The following is a 17318-nucleotide window of genomic DNA, read 5'->3' on the forward strand; positions in this document are numbered from 1 at the left end:
ATCTGGTGTTACTGTTGATTGAGGAACTCTCTGATTATCCTACAGGTGTTCAGGATTACAACTTTCTTGAGTTCCTTGTAGGTGATAATATTTATATCAACTACAAGCAAATAGGTGTTTGGTGGGAGACCTATAGCTGCTAGGCTGTTATGTAGGGTCTTTGGCACCATATCTGTGGCTGACACAATGATCAGGATGGTCATTACTTGTTGCATATGCCACATCTCTTTGATCTCCTATTTTAGGTTCGTATACTTCCTGAATTTTTTCCCCTTGGGTTTTCTGCAGGTTGCCAGTGTTGGGTACCACTATGTCGATCAGATAGGTAGCCTTTTCCTTCTTGTCCACAAGGGTTATGTCCAGTCTGTTGTGCAGGATTGTCCTATCCGTTATTATGGCGCAGTCCCAGTACAGCTTGTGGGTTGGGGTCTCTAGTACTGCCTGGGGTTCATACTTGTAGTATGGTAAACTTTCTTCGATCAACTGGTATTTCCTTGCTAGCTTCTGATGTATTATCCTGGCTACCTGTTCATGTCTATGAGTGTACTCAGTCTGGGTGATCACCTTGCATTCCGTGGTGATGGATCATTTCTGAGGCCAGGTGGCATCGTCGAAATGTGTCATCGAACACTCCAGGCTCCTTGGCAATGTATTTTCTATAGTTCCTGGTGTTGATTACCTGATCTTGGATGGCGAACATGAATCCTTCAGTCTCGGGGAAGAGCGTCCCACTCATGAGCCATGGAAGCTATTTTATCTATGTGATCTTGATGGAAATCATTGTAGTGTCTGCCATGGAGTGTCTTCTCTACCCATCTTTCTAGCTTCGTTTGTACCTCCTGGTTGGGGGAGGACTCCTCGCTTAGGTTGAGTGGGTATGCCACTTGTCTATCTTCCTTATGGCCTGGTGGAGTGCTGCTGCTGTATGTTTCTGGAAGTAATCCTTCAGGTTAACTATCACTGTCTTCTGTTGTTCAATGAGGTCTATCAGGCCCTTTCCTCCTTCTTCTTCCTGGACAATTGTCAATCGCTCCACGGCAGATTTCGGGTGGTATTGGCTGCTCTTGTCATCATTGTCCTTGTCTTTCTCATGATATCCTCCAGCTCGGTGTTAGTCCAATCTATGACTCCGAAGGAGTATGTTAGCACCGGGACTACATAGGTGTTTATGGCTTTAACTGTGTACCCTCCATTCAGCTTTGCTTTCAGCAAGCTTCTGAGTCTCTGATGGTAATTTTTGATCAGGCAGACCAAAAAAAATACCATTTCCTTGTGCTGTAACTGCTGAGCCTGCATCATCCCCAAGTATTTGTAGGCCTCTCCCTCTGCCATGGCTTCGATCCTTTTACCACTCTGCAGCTGGTAGTTTCGGTTTTTTCTACTTGCTGAATGAAAGTAGATTCCTCTCCTTGCTGAGTGCAAGGAGAGGAATCTTTCGGGGAGATGGTTGTGGTTATGAGGCCTGGTTGTGATGTTTTCAACCTTAATGGTGGTACTCCATTTTGCCATCGTTTCTCCTAGGAAGTGTGTCACTATTGGATTGACTTTGTAGATGTTCAGCACCTCTATAAGCCAGCTATGAAGCACGGATTTGAAGGCCTTGCAGTAATCGATGTAGGTTTTGTACATGTTGCGACACTTCTTGAAGGCTTGCTCCATAACCACGGCATCTATGGTTAATTGTTCCATGCATCCTTTCTGCTGTTCGGCCATTATGTTCTGGTTCTCCAAGTGATCTGATATCTTCCTGGTTTTGCAGCTGGTCAGGAGGCAGGTGATTGGCCTATATTTCGCCGAGTTTCTTGTGTCTTCATCTTTAGGCTTCAGATATATGATTCCTTGAGTGAGAAACTTTGGGATTATCTCAGTGTGCCTTATCATTCGGGTGAACTGCTCTGCCAGGTCCTTGTGTGTGTGCAAGTGAGCTTCTTGTACCAGTAGTTGTGGACGTTATCTATTTCTGGAATTCGCCAGTTGTGATAATTCCTCATTGTGTGTTTTACTTCCCAAATCTCCCACCCTCTCATTTCTTGTATGTCCTTGGTTTTCTTGCATTCTAGTTCTATCCAGATGGCTCAGCTTTTATGTCTTACTTCCCTGCTCCATATGTTTTCCCTGAACTCCTCAATCGTTTTCTTCTTGGGTGATCCGTTCCCATCATTCCCGTCTTCTCCGAGATTCCTGTAGAAGCCTCTTTGGTCCTCATCGAAGATTCGGTTGTTTATTTTCCTCTGGGAGCTCTCTTTGTATCGGCGTAGTCTCTTGCTGAGGGCAAGGAGGTTCTGCTTCAATGTGTCCAAGTTATTATTATTATTATTAGCTATATGGTGCAAGGAAGCCTGAGGCTTATGCTGCACCAGCCAAAAAAAAAAAAAAAAAAGTCTCAATTACCCTGAGAAAGAGAGAGAGAACAACAGTCAGAAGTAGAAGGGAGTCGCCAAGCAAGAGAAAAATTATAATATCCAGCTCAGGACCCTGGGTGTGCCAAGCCCATACTCACCAGATGTGAGCCCCTGGGGTTAAATTTTTTTTTTTATGAAAACCCAAACACGACAGGTACTAAAACCTATAGTACTTGGTACCGTGCTTGGGTTGGAGGTTGAGAAGATGAAAGAAGATATTTTTTGACATTAGACGTGAACTTCTGTAGACTGGAATTTTCAGGAAATACATATGAAGGAAGGTTGTTCCAGAAAACTGCAGTTGAATGAATAAACGAAGAAGATGAAAAGTTGGTTCTGTGATTTTGAAGTTGGACAGTAAATGGATGTTGGCTGGTGGCAACACGTGTTCGGACTGTTTTGAAAGAGAGAGAGAGAGAGCAGGAATTATAGAAGCCAATTCAGAACAGTGACCATGGAAGTATCTGTAGAAAAGGCATGCAGCACACACAGTACATCCATGAGACAGCGAGTGGAGAGACTGTTAGAGAGGAGTCATTAATTAACCTAACTGCCCTCTTCTGAATGGAATCTAGAAGCCTGAGAGAGGTTTTGGGGGCACCGCCCCAGATGTGGGAACAATATTCCATGGTAGGGCAGATTTGCAATTTGTACAGAGTGAACAGCTGTTTGGAAGAAAAGTAACGGCGAGAGCAAAAGAGAAAACCAAGTTTTTTAGATGCAGAGGAAGAAATATTTGTAATGTGCCAAGAGAGATTAGAAGTCGGGGTAATCCCCAAAAGAGATATATCAACTTGTCTAGAAATCGGAGTGTCACCAAAGTTAAGCATAGGAGCAGAAGAATCCTTTTTGCGAGATATAAGACAAGACTTAGTTTTAGAAGGATAGAATTCAACTAGAATTATCTGGAGATCGGCATTTAGGGAATTGGTAGCGGATATTTGAGAAGTTGATGCTGATTGAGCAGGGCAAGGTTTCACAAAATGGAAAGAGGAATGCAATGTGCTATCATCGGCAAAACTATGGATAGGATTTCCAGTCAAGGAAAAAAGGTCATTAATATACAAGAGGAAAAGAACTGAACCTTGAGGTTTTTTTGTTTTTTTTTTTAGAAGCATTAGCAACTAAGGCCATATTGCTCCAGGGATATGAGGTGGTTTCTCTGACCTTTCTGCATCGTCCGTGTTTGGTGGTCACGGGCTCGAACCCCGGTCTAATCAAGAAGTGTGTGCTCTGCACTGCTGCTTCGGCCCACCTGGCTACAGAGGCGCCGAACCTTGGGGGACACCAGCATTAGTGGAGAAGTTAGAAGACAGAGAGCCATCTACCATCACCCTCAGCGAGCGATCAGAGAGAAAATTGGATAACCAATTACAAAAAACAATTGACAAACCATAAGATGGAAGCCTGTTTGGAAGACCTTTAGGCCAAACACGATCGAAAGCCTTTGAGATGTCAAGAACAACTGCTAACGAACTTTTCCATTGAATTTGGCCATAAATGGGTAACATAAGCCAGAATATCATCAGTGGATCGACACTGATGGAATCCATACTGGCGATCGTTGATCAGATGGAAGGTTTCTAGGTAGTTTAAGATTTCGCAGTTAATTGATTTCTCCATTACTTTAGAAAGAGTAATTGCAATGGGAAGATAATTAGATGGGAGGGATTTGTCACCCTTTCAAGGAATTGGTTGGATATGAGCAAATTTCCAACAGAAGGAAAAACCTTTGGAATAAGAAAGTGAAAAAAGACTGACATCCTGTTGATGGAAGACCACAGGAGGCATTGAATGGAGCGTGTTGGGAATAGTGGGAGGTGTTTTACCAAGATCATTAATACATGAGTTGGAAGAAAAATGGGATGCTATCAGGTCAGCTTTATCCTTGGCTGTAGTGACAACAGAACCATCTGGTTTTGACAGAGGTGGGAGCAGAGATGGGCAAAAGTTGGCGGCCAATAGCTTTGGCAAGAGATCAGAATGCTCGGCAACCATTCGGGCAAAAAGCAAGCTTTCTACTCTTAGCTTGTTCAAATTCTAGTTTGGACTGATTAATAACTGCTTTGCAATTGTTGCAAGCTTTGGTGTAGGGAGAAAATGAAACTGAAGAATTGGAAGCAAGTCAATTACGATATGCAACATTCTTCTCTTGAACAGCCTTTGCACATTAATTGGAAAACCAAGGTTTAGACGAGATTTTAAAGTGGAGTGTGGAATAAAGGATTCCATTCCTACAAGAATAATTTCAATGACACGATTTGAGCAAACATTGACATCAGAAGTTTCGAAACAGTAATCCAACCAAGGAAAAGAAGAAAAGAAATCTCGCAAGTCTTCCCATTTTGCACTCTTGTAATGCCAAACAATACGAGGTTGGGAATAGCCATGAGATAAAGGCTCCATTGGAGAAGAGACAATCACCAAGTTGTGATTTGAGGTGTCTAAAGGACCACTCACTTCAACCGTTTACTTAGAAGGGTTGTTTGTGAGAAAAAGATCAAGCGTGTTGGCTGTATTGTTAGGATTGTCCGGTATTTTTGTAGGTAAATGAACAATCTGTGCAAGGTCATTAGTAATTGCAAAAGCCTCAGCATCTCGACCAGCTGTGTCGGTGTGACTAGAAAACGGAAGCCATCTGAAGTTGTGAACATTAAAATCACCAAGGAAAATTACCTCAATGTTAGGAAAGTTGGACTGGAGAAAGACTTCCATCCCTTGTTGGGGAAGTTGATAGCTAAGATAAATTTAAGGCTCAGCTGGACAGGTATTTCGAATGAACAGAGGGGTGAAGTGGAAGGGGTTTTTTTTTTTTTTTTTTTTGGCTAATGCTGCATAAGCTTGCTTTCTTGCATCATAAGCCTCTACTAATGCTAATACTAATGCTAAAGTCAAGTTGCAAAGAGAGGAAGTCAAAGAGCTCCAAGTGATTAGTGAAGTTGGGAGAACGGTAGAGACAACAAATGAATTTGACATGAGATAGAGATTTTAAGCCGGAGAAGATCAAAGAGAGGAGGTTCCAAATTACCAAAAATCTGACAGGGAATATTGGAACTGTATAATAAGTATAATAATAAGGCAAAAGGAATCATACAGCAAATAATTTGGGCAAGTGAGATGAGCAGTAGTTGAATCAACCAATAACTGAGATTCTGTCAGGAAAAGTACATGGGGTTTGGCAGACTGCAAATAGAAATGGACATCGTTGAGATTAGAATTGAGACCACGTATATTTGTGAAATGAACTAGGAAGTGTTTGGGAGGTTAAGATCTTTTCACAGATAAGCTTGCTCTATTAGTTTGACACTTCATGGTGTATTCAATAGTAAGAAAAAGCGGTGGGGGGGGGGACATGCTGTATGAAGTAATGAAATTTTTGGATATGGCTTACACATGTTAAGAATATACCCAGATCCTTGACATAACGTGACCTTGGCAATGCCCCCTGCATACACACTACTCGGACTCCCTCCAGTCACTATCTGGCAGAGTAGAGGTAGCAAGATTATACACTAGCTGATCCGGAAGCCTCCTAAAGAGTTAACAATAGGTTCTGTCCGGTGTACTAACTAGCGGGTGGCCTGCAAACACCGTTTTAGAGCTGTACCCTTGAAATGGAAGGAAGATTGGATCTCGCCTTGATGTTCATCATAAATTCAAAATTCAACAGTCATACTGCATGATGGATGAGATGGGGAAGAGTTGACCGGAACTTAGCTCTGGAGACTAAACATGGGTTCCACCACTTCAAGTCTCCAGTAAGCAAAGTGGTGGTATTGTACCAGTTGATGAGAGTCATCTACCACCTAGTATTGCCTGGTAACACAGAGGGCCATCATTCCTCCATGTGGTGTGGGTGCCACACCTCGACCCCTGCTTACGTCGGTTCACACCTGGGTGGTCACCCACAGTGCTTATGCATGGAGTTTATACCCAGGATTACTAACAATCCCACCATCGTGAAGGTGCAAGCAGAGGATTTGGCTGTCACAGACCATCCGGACTTCACCGAAATTGGGTCCACTTGACTTGAATGTCACTCGAACATCAGTTCCATAAGCGTTTTAGACTCCCAGGTAGCAAGTACAACTTGTCAGACATATCTGAGAGAATGTCTGTGACAACCTCAAGGACAAGTCTGTGACATACAAATTATAATCAAACGTTTAAGTATTATAATAATCTTAATGTACTACAATAATCTTAATAATAATACTGAAATAATCTTAAGTATAATAATAATAATAATAATAATAATAATAATAATACGAAGAAGAAGAAAATGGGATATTTTTTCCTGTTACCCCTTTCAATATATCCTACTGGCGCCGATGGTCATGCCTAATGTACTTGTCAAAGAAATTTGTAAAAGTACAGCTAACAACAAATACCTGTATAATTACAGTTTTAGTTATGTTAATGATATCTATGACAAATGTTACGCAGCTGCCAAAGTACATTACTCTAAATTTTCATATTCCGAAAGTATTCTTATTTCATATTTTTTTTCGTTAAAATTTTTATTTTTTAATATTCTTTCTACAAAATTAATCTAATATGGTCAATTTTTAATTACTAAAAAACTAATAAATATATGGAATTATATTCATATATTTTTACAATATTGTAGATACTGTCTGGATTCTGGCCTGTTCGGATTCTGTTTGTTGGGATTTTGGGCCAGACCCATATGTATATATACACACAAACAATATCAATATGGTATGCACATATCACCAGATATATCATAATTCAGTATAAAATGGATTTCTTTGTATTTGATAGTTTTTTTACCCCATGCCCCCATGAAAAATTTTATCACTACAGATAACAGTATCAAACAATTTAAAACCTTGCTCCTTCATATTGTAATGGAGCAGTATAATACTCATATAGTACTTATCAGGTAACTGTGTTATCTGATAATAAACAAATTAAAATTATATGCTTATTAGCAACGATTTATTAGCAGTTGATTGAGATAGTTAACAATAATCATTTGACGATTACAAACAATGCGAATTATGTAATAATTTTTTGGTTGCTAGAACTTCTTTAAATTGATTTTATTAATTAAGAATTAATATTTTAATTTCTCATGTTATCTGCTTTTTAGTAATAAGCAATTATGGACCCCAAGGATTTGCTCCACCAACTTCTCCAGCTAACAGCCGTGGTTTCCCTACTGCCAATAGTCCAGGTCCCATAGATCTTTACAGCTCTAACCAGGATAGTGTGGGTTATGTACAAGCTGCTAGTCCACAGCCTTCAGGCTTCCCTCCTATTGCTGTTAGCAGAGTAAGTTAATAGACTTTTCTTTTAATTGCTGGCACAGCATGCTATTTGATTTATATTCTCATATAAATCATCTGCTATTCTCATATGATTGAATTTGTAAAATTTATTCTGTACTTTGTCTTAGAACATTAGGATTATGTTCACAAAACACAGTTCTGAGAAAGAAAGGAGTGTGTGTGTGTGTGTGTGTGTGTGTGTGTGTCTTTTGATAAATATGTTTAAGCATATTGTTGGATTAGCTGTTTGAGCATGGAGCCCATCGTTATTATTGATATTGCCCATATGCACTGAGTGTTCACTGAATAATGTTGTTGTTATTTGGTTTTTCGAAGCATTAGCAGCTAAGGCCATATTGCTCCAGTGATATGCGGTGGTCATTCCATGACCTTTCCGCATCCTCTGTATTTGGTGGTCATGGGCTCGAAGCGTGTGCTATGCACTGCTGCTCCTGTCCACCTGGCTACGGAGGCGGCTCACTGAATTATGACCACCTTCCTATTACCATGTTGGGCCACCATTCACATAGATAACAGCAGCTATTTCCCTAGGCATTGACTCCACTAGATATTTGAAGATATGTGTAGGGATGTCTTCCATTTTCCAACCAGCTTGTTGTTGATGCTACAGCATTCTTCATCGATAATGATCAGCAGTAAGGAGAGGGTGTCACTTGGGTCATCTGTGGTGGAACCCCTTATGTTTAAGTGTGGGGCATATTGTCATTTGGGATATTGTTCTTGCATGCCCCAGATTGTATTGAAAATGTCAACTATTGCACAGTGACCTACCATTGATCCTTTACAATGTGCTGCACCCTTTGTCCATCACAAACATCCACCTTGCATAATCCTTTCAATTCTGTTGGCAGAAGACAGTTTGATCCATTCAACTCTATTCTTAGTACACCTTAACCACAGTAGGCCATGAGCAACCAACTTGCATGACCAGATGTGAATTACCACTGCTCTGGCATATGAAGCTGTTTGCCTTTTTATACTGCAAGCCATGCAGCATAGTCCATTATGGATGGGGGTCATAATTCAGTTATCACTGAGTGTAAATAATAATGAAAAAAAGTTATTAGTGTGGGCCTGAAAATGCCTTCTTCAGTAAAGTTTTGGGAAATTTTGTTAATCAAGTAAGTAGCATTGAAACAATAATTTTTTAGTGGGGTGGGGGGAAGTGGTTTGTCATATTAATGATTGTCATTAAACATTATATAAATTATAATAATTCTTCTTCTTCTTTATCTTCGCCCTCTTCCCATGTTTATATGGGGTCAGCATTTCCATCCTTAATTCTTTTCCTCCATTCCTCCCTATCCTGGGCTTCCTCTCTCCTCCATCCTCTCTCTTTTAAATCCTCTGCCACCTTGTCCTTCCATCTCAGCTTAGGTCTCCCCCTCTTCCTCTTCTGGCACCTCATAGCCAGGTGGGAAGGAGCAGCAGTGCGTAGCACACGCTTCTTGATTAGACCTGGGTTCGAGCCCGTCACCACCAAATATGGAGGATGTGGAAAGGTCAGGGAATGACCACCGCATATCCCGGAGCAATATGGCCTTAGTTGCTAATGCTCCTAAAAACCAAATAACAAACAATCTTCCTCTTCCCTATCACCTCCAACTTTTCGCACCTCTTCCCCACATACTCTTCACTTCTTCGTTCCACATGTCCAAGCCACCTCAACCTAGATTCCTGCATTTTTTTACTCAGAGGCCCCACCTTAACCGTACTTCTGATGTAGTCGTTTCTTATCCTGTCCTTCCTCATCACACCACACATCCATCTTAGCATCCTCATCTCCGCCACTTCCATCTTTTTCTCCTGGGCCCTTGTAATCGCCCATGTCTCAGCACCGTACATCAATGCAGGTCTAACCACAGTTTTATACACTCTTCCCTTCATTTTACAATTTACTTTCTTATCACACAGCACCCCACTCATCTTTCTCCAGTTCAACCATCCACATTGCACTCTATGCTGTATTTCTGCACTCAGTTCTCCATCCCTCTCAACGTTCGATCCCAGATACTTAAATTTCGAAACTGATTGTAGCTTTTCTTCCTGCAGTTTTATAGAGCTCTCATCTTCTCCATTTAATACCATATATTCTCTCTTTGTTCTACTTATCCTCATTCCTCTCTCTTCCAATGCTTTCCTCCATTCCTCCAATTTCTTCTCTACCTTTCCTTGAGATGGTTCGCACAGTACGATATCATCCACGAACAGCATACTCCATGGTGCTCTACTCTTCACTTCTCTCACCAACACATCCATTACCAGATCAAACAGATATGGGCTGAGAGCTGATCCCTGGTGCAGTCCAACTTCTGCAGAGAACCCCTCAGTCATACCTACACTACTCTTAACCTGAGTCACCGCTCCCTCGTACATTTCCTTCACAAGCCTTATGTACTTTTCTGATGTACCCTTCTCCCTCATGCATCTCCATACTTCTTGTCTGGGCACTCTATCATATGCTTTTTCCAGGTCTATGAACACCATGTGCAACTCTACTTGCATCTCCCTGTATCTTTCCATCACCTGCCTTAAAGCAAAGACTGCATCTGTTGTTCCTCTTCCCGGCATGAAACCAAACTGTTCCTCTCCTATTTCCGTCTCCTGCCTTATCCTTCCTTCCACAATTCTTTCCCAGATCTTCATCGAGTGAGACATTAACTTTATTTCCCTGTGGTTCCCACAATCCTGCACATCCCCCTTTCCTTTATAGATTGGCACAAGTATACTTTCCTTCCACTCATCGGGTATCCTCTCCTGCTGCCACAGTTTTTCCATAAAGTCCCATAGGATATCGATCCCTTCTTCTCCCAGACTTCTCCATACCTCTACTGGTATCTGATCAGCACCTACTGCTTTCCCCTTCTTCATTTTTCTGAGTGCTCTTTCCACTTTTTTCCTGCTTATGCCTTCCACTACTCTTTCATTCGTCTCCCCATCCTCGCATAGTGCTCTTGGGTTTTCCTCATTTAGTAACTTCTTAAAATAGTCTCTCCACCTTTCCTTAACCTTCTCCTTGTCCTGTATAACCACTCCCCTCTCATCTTTAATCTGTTTTATTGATGAGAAGTCCTTTGATGCCTTGTCTCTCGCTTTGGCTATTCTCATCAATTGCCTATCTCCATCTTTCCGGTTCCCCATAGGCCTCATCCACTGCCCTTGCCTTTGCTATTGCCACAGCCCTTTTTGCCTCCTTATTTGCTAATTTATATGCTTCTTTATCTTCCTGGCTACCTGTTAAATCCCATCTTTTCTTCTTCTCCTTCTTTTGTTTTATCACCGCTTGCACTTCCTCATTCCACCACCAGGCCTCCTTTCCCTCCAGCACCCCCCTTTCCTGATGTTTTTCCCAACAACTCTTCTCCAACCTTCCTTATGATACAACTATTTAACTTCCACCACTCTTGCACGTCTTCCGGTAACTTTATTCCTTTTAGCACCTTTTCCCTAAACTCCTTCTTCAAACCCTCCTCTTTCAATCTCCACCATTTTATCCTTTTCTCCCCGTCTTGAATATTTCCTACTTTTGTCCACTGCAACCTCCCAATCGACCACGAGCAATCTATGTTGTGCAGACACACTCAGGCACCTCCGTAGCCAGGTGGGAAAGAGCAGCAGTGCGTAGCACATGCTTCTTGATTAGACCGGGGTTCGAGCCCGTCACCATCAAATACGGAGGATGCGGAAAGGTCAAGAGAATGACCACCGCATATTCCCGGAGCAATATGGCCTTAGTTGCTAATGCTCCTAAAAACCAAAACAACAACAACAGCAGACACACTTTCTCCGTTTATCACCTTGCTGTTCCTCATTTCCTTTAGATGCCTCTTACGGCACATGATATAGTCAATCTGGCTTGTCCTTTCCCCACTCTTGTATGTTATCAGCTGGCTTTCTTTCTTTTCAAAGTAGGTGTTAACTGTTGCCAGGTCGAATGCCACTGCATGTTCTACTATCCTCTCCCCTTTGCTATTTCTTTCCCCAAATCTCAACCTTCCATTTACTCTTCCTTCCTCTCTCTGGCTTCTTCCTAAATGTCCATTTAAATCACCCCGAACAATCAACCTCTCCTTCTGATCAAATGGTACTGCCATGACCATTTGATCCATTTCCATCCAAAAACTTTCCTTTTCTTCTTCCCCACATCCTACTTGTGGGGCATACGCACATACTATTGTCGTCAATTGTCCACCCACTTCCAGTTTCACGCTCATAATCCTATCACTCCTTCTGTTAACCTCACACACACTCCATCTTTTAACTCCTTACCAACTACAATACCTACTCTATTTCTTCCTCTCTCATCCGCTCCCCTAAAGAACAACTTGTACCCTTCACCGAGCTCTTTTGCTTTATTTCCCTTCCACCTTGTCTCTTGTAGGCATAGGATCTTCACTCTTCTTTTTTGCATCAAATCCACAATCTCTCTACTCTTTCCATTCATCGTCCCAATGTTCAATTTTCCTATTCTAATACTTTTCATCCTCTTCTTCTTCTCTTGCTGGACTAACTTCTTTAACTGAACCCGTCCTTTGTTCGGTAGCCCTGACCCTTTTCTCACAGTTTCCGGGCGACGTGACTGTGCATCGCTTATGGGATACGCCCTAGCCATTCCAGATCTATTTTCTGTCATTCTATCATTTTCTTTTGTTTTGGCATAGTTTTTTTACGGCCGGATGCCCTTCTTGATGCCAACCCTCACCATTTTATCTGGGCTTGGGACCGGCACCTATTGAGGCTGGCTTGCCCCCCTTGGTGGCTGGCTTATTTCAATTTCTCTCATTTAAATTATAATAATTATTAAATATTATATCATAAAAATATTAATGATTTGTCATATTAATGTTTGAGATAGTATTAGCATTAACATTAGTTGAGGCATATCATGCAAGAAAGCAAGCTTATAGAGCATCACCAAAAAAAAAAAAAAAACTCATCCCATTTCACCCATCTGGTCACTCCAAATGTTCGTCTAGTTCAGCCTTAAATTTATTTAAGTTATCAACTTCCACAACAACAGATGGAAGTCTGTTCCAGCAATCAACTACCTGCTGGCTAAAGGCAAACTTCCGCACATCTATTCTACAACCGTCTTTCCTCAATTTGAATCTATTCCATCTCAGGTTCTTAATCTGAGGAAGTGGAAGTATCCCATCAGCATTGAGCCTGCTAAAACCATTCAAGGCCTTGTACACCTCAATTAGATCACCTCACAGGTGCCTAGTCTCCAGATGCTGCAACTTACAGAATTTAAGCCTATCCTAGTAAGAGAACTCCTTTGTTCCAATTACCAATCTTGTTCCCTTCTCTGTACTCATTCTAGCAACTCTACATCCTTTCTAAAATGAGGCCTCCAGACCGGTATGCAGTACTCAAGGTGTGGCCTGACCATTGCCTTATACAAAAGTATAATCACCTCCTTGTTTCTGCTAGCAAAATTCCTATATATCATTGACCAAACTCCATGACCTCCTCTGGCAGCCCATCTGCACTACTCAGAGAACTTCATATCTGACTGCACAATTACCCCCAAGGCTTTTTTCATTCTCCTCCTCCCTGAGTATAATACCACAAAGTTGGCACATTTCTCTTGGGTTACTGCTACCCATATGCAGTACTTTGCATTTATGAATATTAAACCTCAATTGCTCCTTCTCAGTCCATCTACCTAACTTTTCTTGACCCTGTTGCAGTAGTATCATTAACAACCTTCTAACCTTTGTATCATCTGCAAACTTAGACATTAAGCCTGATATACCTTCATCAATATTATGATAAATACAGAAAACAATAATGGGCCCAAAGCAAAACCCTGGGGGACTCGATTAATAACATTAGTCTGCGAATAGCAATGTCCATTGTTTTCCACTCTCTGTCTTCTCCCAATGAACCATCCCTTTATCCATAGCAATAACTTGCCTTTAATACCATACTGTTCCAATTTGTACAGCAATCTACCATGTGCAACAGTATCAAAATCTTTGGTAAAATCCAAGTATATGACATCAAAATTATTTTTTTTTCATCCAGTTTCTTTGTGAATACATCGTAATATCCAATCAAATTGGTCATATAAAACTTCCCTTAAACGCATGCTGTGTCTTAACTGTTACTGCAGTCTTGTCTAGGTGATCCTGCATCACTTATTTAGCCAGTGACTCCATTATTTGGAACAGAAATTAAACTAACAGGTCTATAATTATTTGTGTCACCCTTTGAACCCCCTTTGTGAATTAGGGATACATTTGCACATCTCCAGTTCATGGGGACCTCCCCTGAATCTAAGGATGCTCTCATAATTATGGCTAAGGGTTTGTTTACTTCCCTTACTACCTCCTTGAATATAACTGGATATAACTGGATAGATACTTTCTGCCCCAGGTACCTTTTTTGTTTAACTTCAACGATTTCTCTTCCACTTTGCTCTCAGTTATTACAAAATCATCTAGCTCACTGCAATAGTTTAATACACCTCTGACATTCCCCTCCCTGAATAACTTCTCATGTGTAAATATAGATGCGAAATACTCATTCAGTTTGTTAGCTTCCAGAGCAGGTTCGTCAATAATCAAACCATCGATATCAAGTGGACCAATGTGATTCATTGGTCCACCCTTCCCTTCTAGAGTTTAAATAAGTAAAGAAGACTTTGTTTCTTTGCCAAGGATTTTTCGTAATCAGCCTTCACTTGCCTAACCTCCTTTGTGACTTTATTACAGACTAGCTTATATCTGCCATAGGCTTCTGTGTCACTTGCTAATTTATATGCATCCCACGCATTTTTCTTCTCTGCCATGAGCCTGATTAGTTTATCTGACATCCATTTAGGCCTAAATCTTGAACAATATTTCTAAGTTGGTATGAAAAGACTAGTAGCGTCCCAGATTAATTCCCTTGAAGGCTTCCCATTTAGAATTCACTGTTTTTAACATCATTAGTTGATATCACTATATCGAATTCAAAAACTGCCTGAGACCACTGTGGTCTCAGGCAGTTTTACGAAAACAAAAACACTTCCCTTTACTCTTGTATTAATAGTTGCAAATGATGCAAGAAATCATGCTTATAAACCAAAAAAAAAAAAATTCCCACATCACCTGTCCATCCCTTCCAATAATTTGTTTAGTTCTTCCTTGAATTTATTCAAACTATCCACTTTTAGAACAACATATAGATATTTGTTCCAACATTCAACCACCCACTGGCTGAAGGCAAAATGCTGCACATCTGTCCTGCAGCCATCCTTTCTCCAGTTTGAATTTTATGCCCACTCACGTGTGTAGTTTTAGGAAGAGGAAAAATGTCATGAACACTGAGCTTTTTCAATCTATTCAAAGCCTTAAGTATCTCAGTCAGATCACCTCACAGGTGCCTAGTCTCCAGATGTTGCAATTTGCATAACTGAAGCCTTTCTCAGTAGATCATCCTTTTGTTCCCTTCACCAGATCTGAAATTACACCTTTAGAGCCCTGAGGTGCAAAATTGCCTTGGTGTCCCTTGTAGTTTTGGATATTTTAGATTTAAAAAAATTAATATAAGAAAAACTTTTTAATATCATAATTGATAACACGGTACATGTACACATGCTAATATCAAGTAATATATTCACAAAATTAAAAAATCAGAGATAATAGATATAATAATAATTAAATCACAAATAAGGTAAACGTACACAAGTGTACTTTTATGTAAAAGTGTGTAGTATAATTACAAATCAGAAAGAAAATCTGGTATCAATTACACTTACAAAATAATAATTAAACAATAATCACAAATAAGGTATTTTTGTTCACCAATACTAAATATAACTAAAAACACTTTTTCTGGCCTTTGTCTTTAAAAACAGTTATATCATTATAATTTTTCAAGTTCTTTCATACTGTTTTAATAAATAATAAAGATAAATCAGACATTTTGTTTTATATTAAATTATTCCTTTAATAATTCTTGATCCTTTTCAAACCGAAAATGACTGTTCTACACTTCCATTTGTTACAGGCATTGTTAAAATTAGAGTAGTTTCAACATTAGGAAAGGTAGATCTAAAAACTATCATTTATAATATTATACATATCTTTCATATTCAAAATATTTTACTCCTTAGAAAATATTAACAACTGTATAACTTCATCTTTAAAATTATTGGCATCAGTGTCATTTTTGTAACTATTTATCGATTTTTCAATATTCACATTAAATTCATTTTCATTAATTTCATTTTTAAAAATATGTTAAATATGTTTAGGATTTCACTGTATAATTCTGTTTGATGACTAATTTCCTCAATAAGTTTATCATGAATAACATTTACAGTATTAGCAATAACAGTGCGTGGCACACGCTTCTTGATTAGACCGGGGTTCAAGCCCGTGACAACCAAATACGGAGGATGCGGAAAGGTCAGGGAATGACCACCGCATATCCCTGGAGCAATATGGCCTTAGTTGCTAATGCTCCTAAAAACTAACATTAGCAATAAACATTTCTTTTCTACCTAAAGTAACTTTGTGACATGTTGCATCGTCATCATACATAATTTTATATTTTTTTATTTTATTTTTTTCATCTTTGTATTCTCTTCTCCATTAAAAATTTTTCTTCAATTTCTATAGTTTCAAAATCATTTCTCTTATCTAAAAGAAATCCATTCTATGATTTTAAAGAGTATTTGGTGTTTGTATTATTCTGTCCCACGTTATTGTCATTAATGCAGTTTCATATTCATCAAATTTTTTGGCCAGTTTCAAACTGTCTAATGAAATAGGTTTTTCACTTTCACATGTAGATAAATTAAAGATTGCTGAATTTGTTTATACCCTCTTTTTAATGCCAATACAGTATCTGCACTAACTGACCATCTTGTATTGCTTAATTTTTTTTTAATATAACCGAATTTTCTCCTAAAAACTGGTATAGTATACTCCATCTTCTTGTAGAAGCAGAAAAAAAATTGCACAAATTTTGTATTAAATAAAAGTAATGCACTGCTTCAGGACAAGATTCTGCCACATTTATTGCCAATCAAATGTAAAGAATGATTGGTACACAGTATGTAATGTGATGTAGAATTGTGTTGTTTCAATCTGGCCTGTATTCCTGAATGCTTTTCTGCCATGGTGGAAGCATTGTCATAGCTTTGTCCTCTGCAGTTTTTAATATCTATAGATAAAGCATTTAATTTATTTATGATTATTCTTCCTAAGTATTCTGCATTGTCCCATTGTATTGGTAGGACACCAAAAAATCTTTCTTTAATGTTGCCATTAGTTGTAACATACCTATAAAAATTATTGGATCTTCTTGACTAATATCTGGTGTTGAATAAACTAGTAGCAAAAAATAAATTGCTTCCTTTACTTCTGATATTAAATTTCTTTTGTTTTATTTTTTATTATATTTATAAATTCATCACAAGTTTTGTTGGGAAGGTAATTTGTTCTACCAGGTCCACAATTTGCATACATTTCTAAATGATACTTTGAAAATTTGTAAAAATTATTTAAGATATTCCAAGCAAGTTAAATAATTGCTATTATGTTCAGAATGTATATTATCATTGTTATCAGTAAATGCTAAACCCAACTTACTTGCCACAGTTTAA

General features: G+C 39.3%; 1 protein-coding gene across 6 annotated transcripts in view; it reads left to right on the forward strand.

Moving 5' to 3' along the window:
• LOC150081815 (RNA-binding protein Musashi homolog Rbp6-like) overlaps positions 1-17318 on the forward strand; it is a 1034865-nt gene that overhangs the window by 893555 nt on the left and 123992 nt on the right. For all 6 annotated transcript variants that reach the window (XM_090378903.1, XM_090378901.1, XM_090378906.1 and 3 more), the window contains one exon: positions 7519-7700. In XM_090378903.1, coding sequence (XP_090235029.1) covers positions 7519-7700 — 182 coding nt within the window. The remainder of the gene's footprint in view (positions 1-7518; positions 7701-17318) is intronic.

The sequence above is a fragment of the Mastigoproctus giganteus genome, chromosome 8, assembly GCF_048544385.1.
Source record: "Mastigoproctus giganteus isolate SK-2022 chromosome 8, ASM4854438v1, whole genome shotgun sequence".
Lineage (NCBI taxonomy): Eukaryota > Metazoa > Arthropoda > Arachnida > Uropygi > Thelyphonidae > Mastigoproctus > Mastigoproctus giganteus.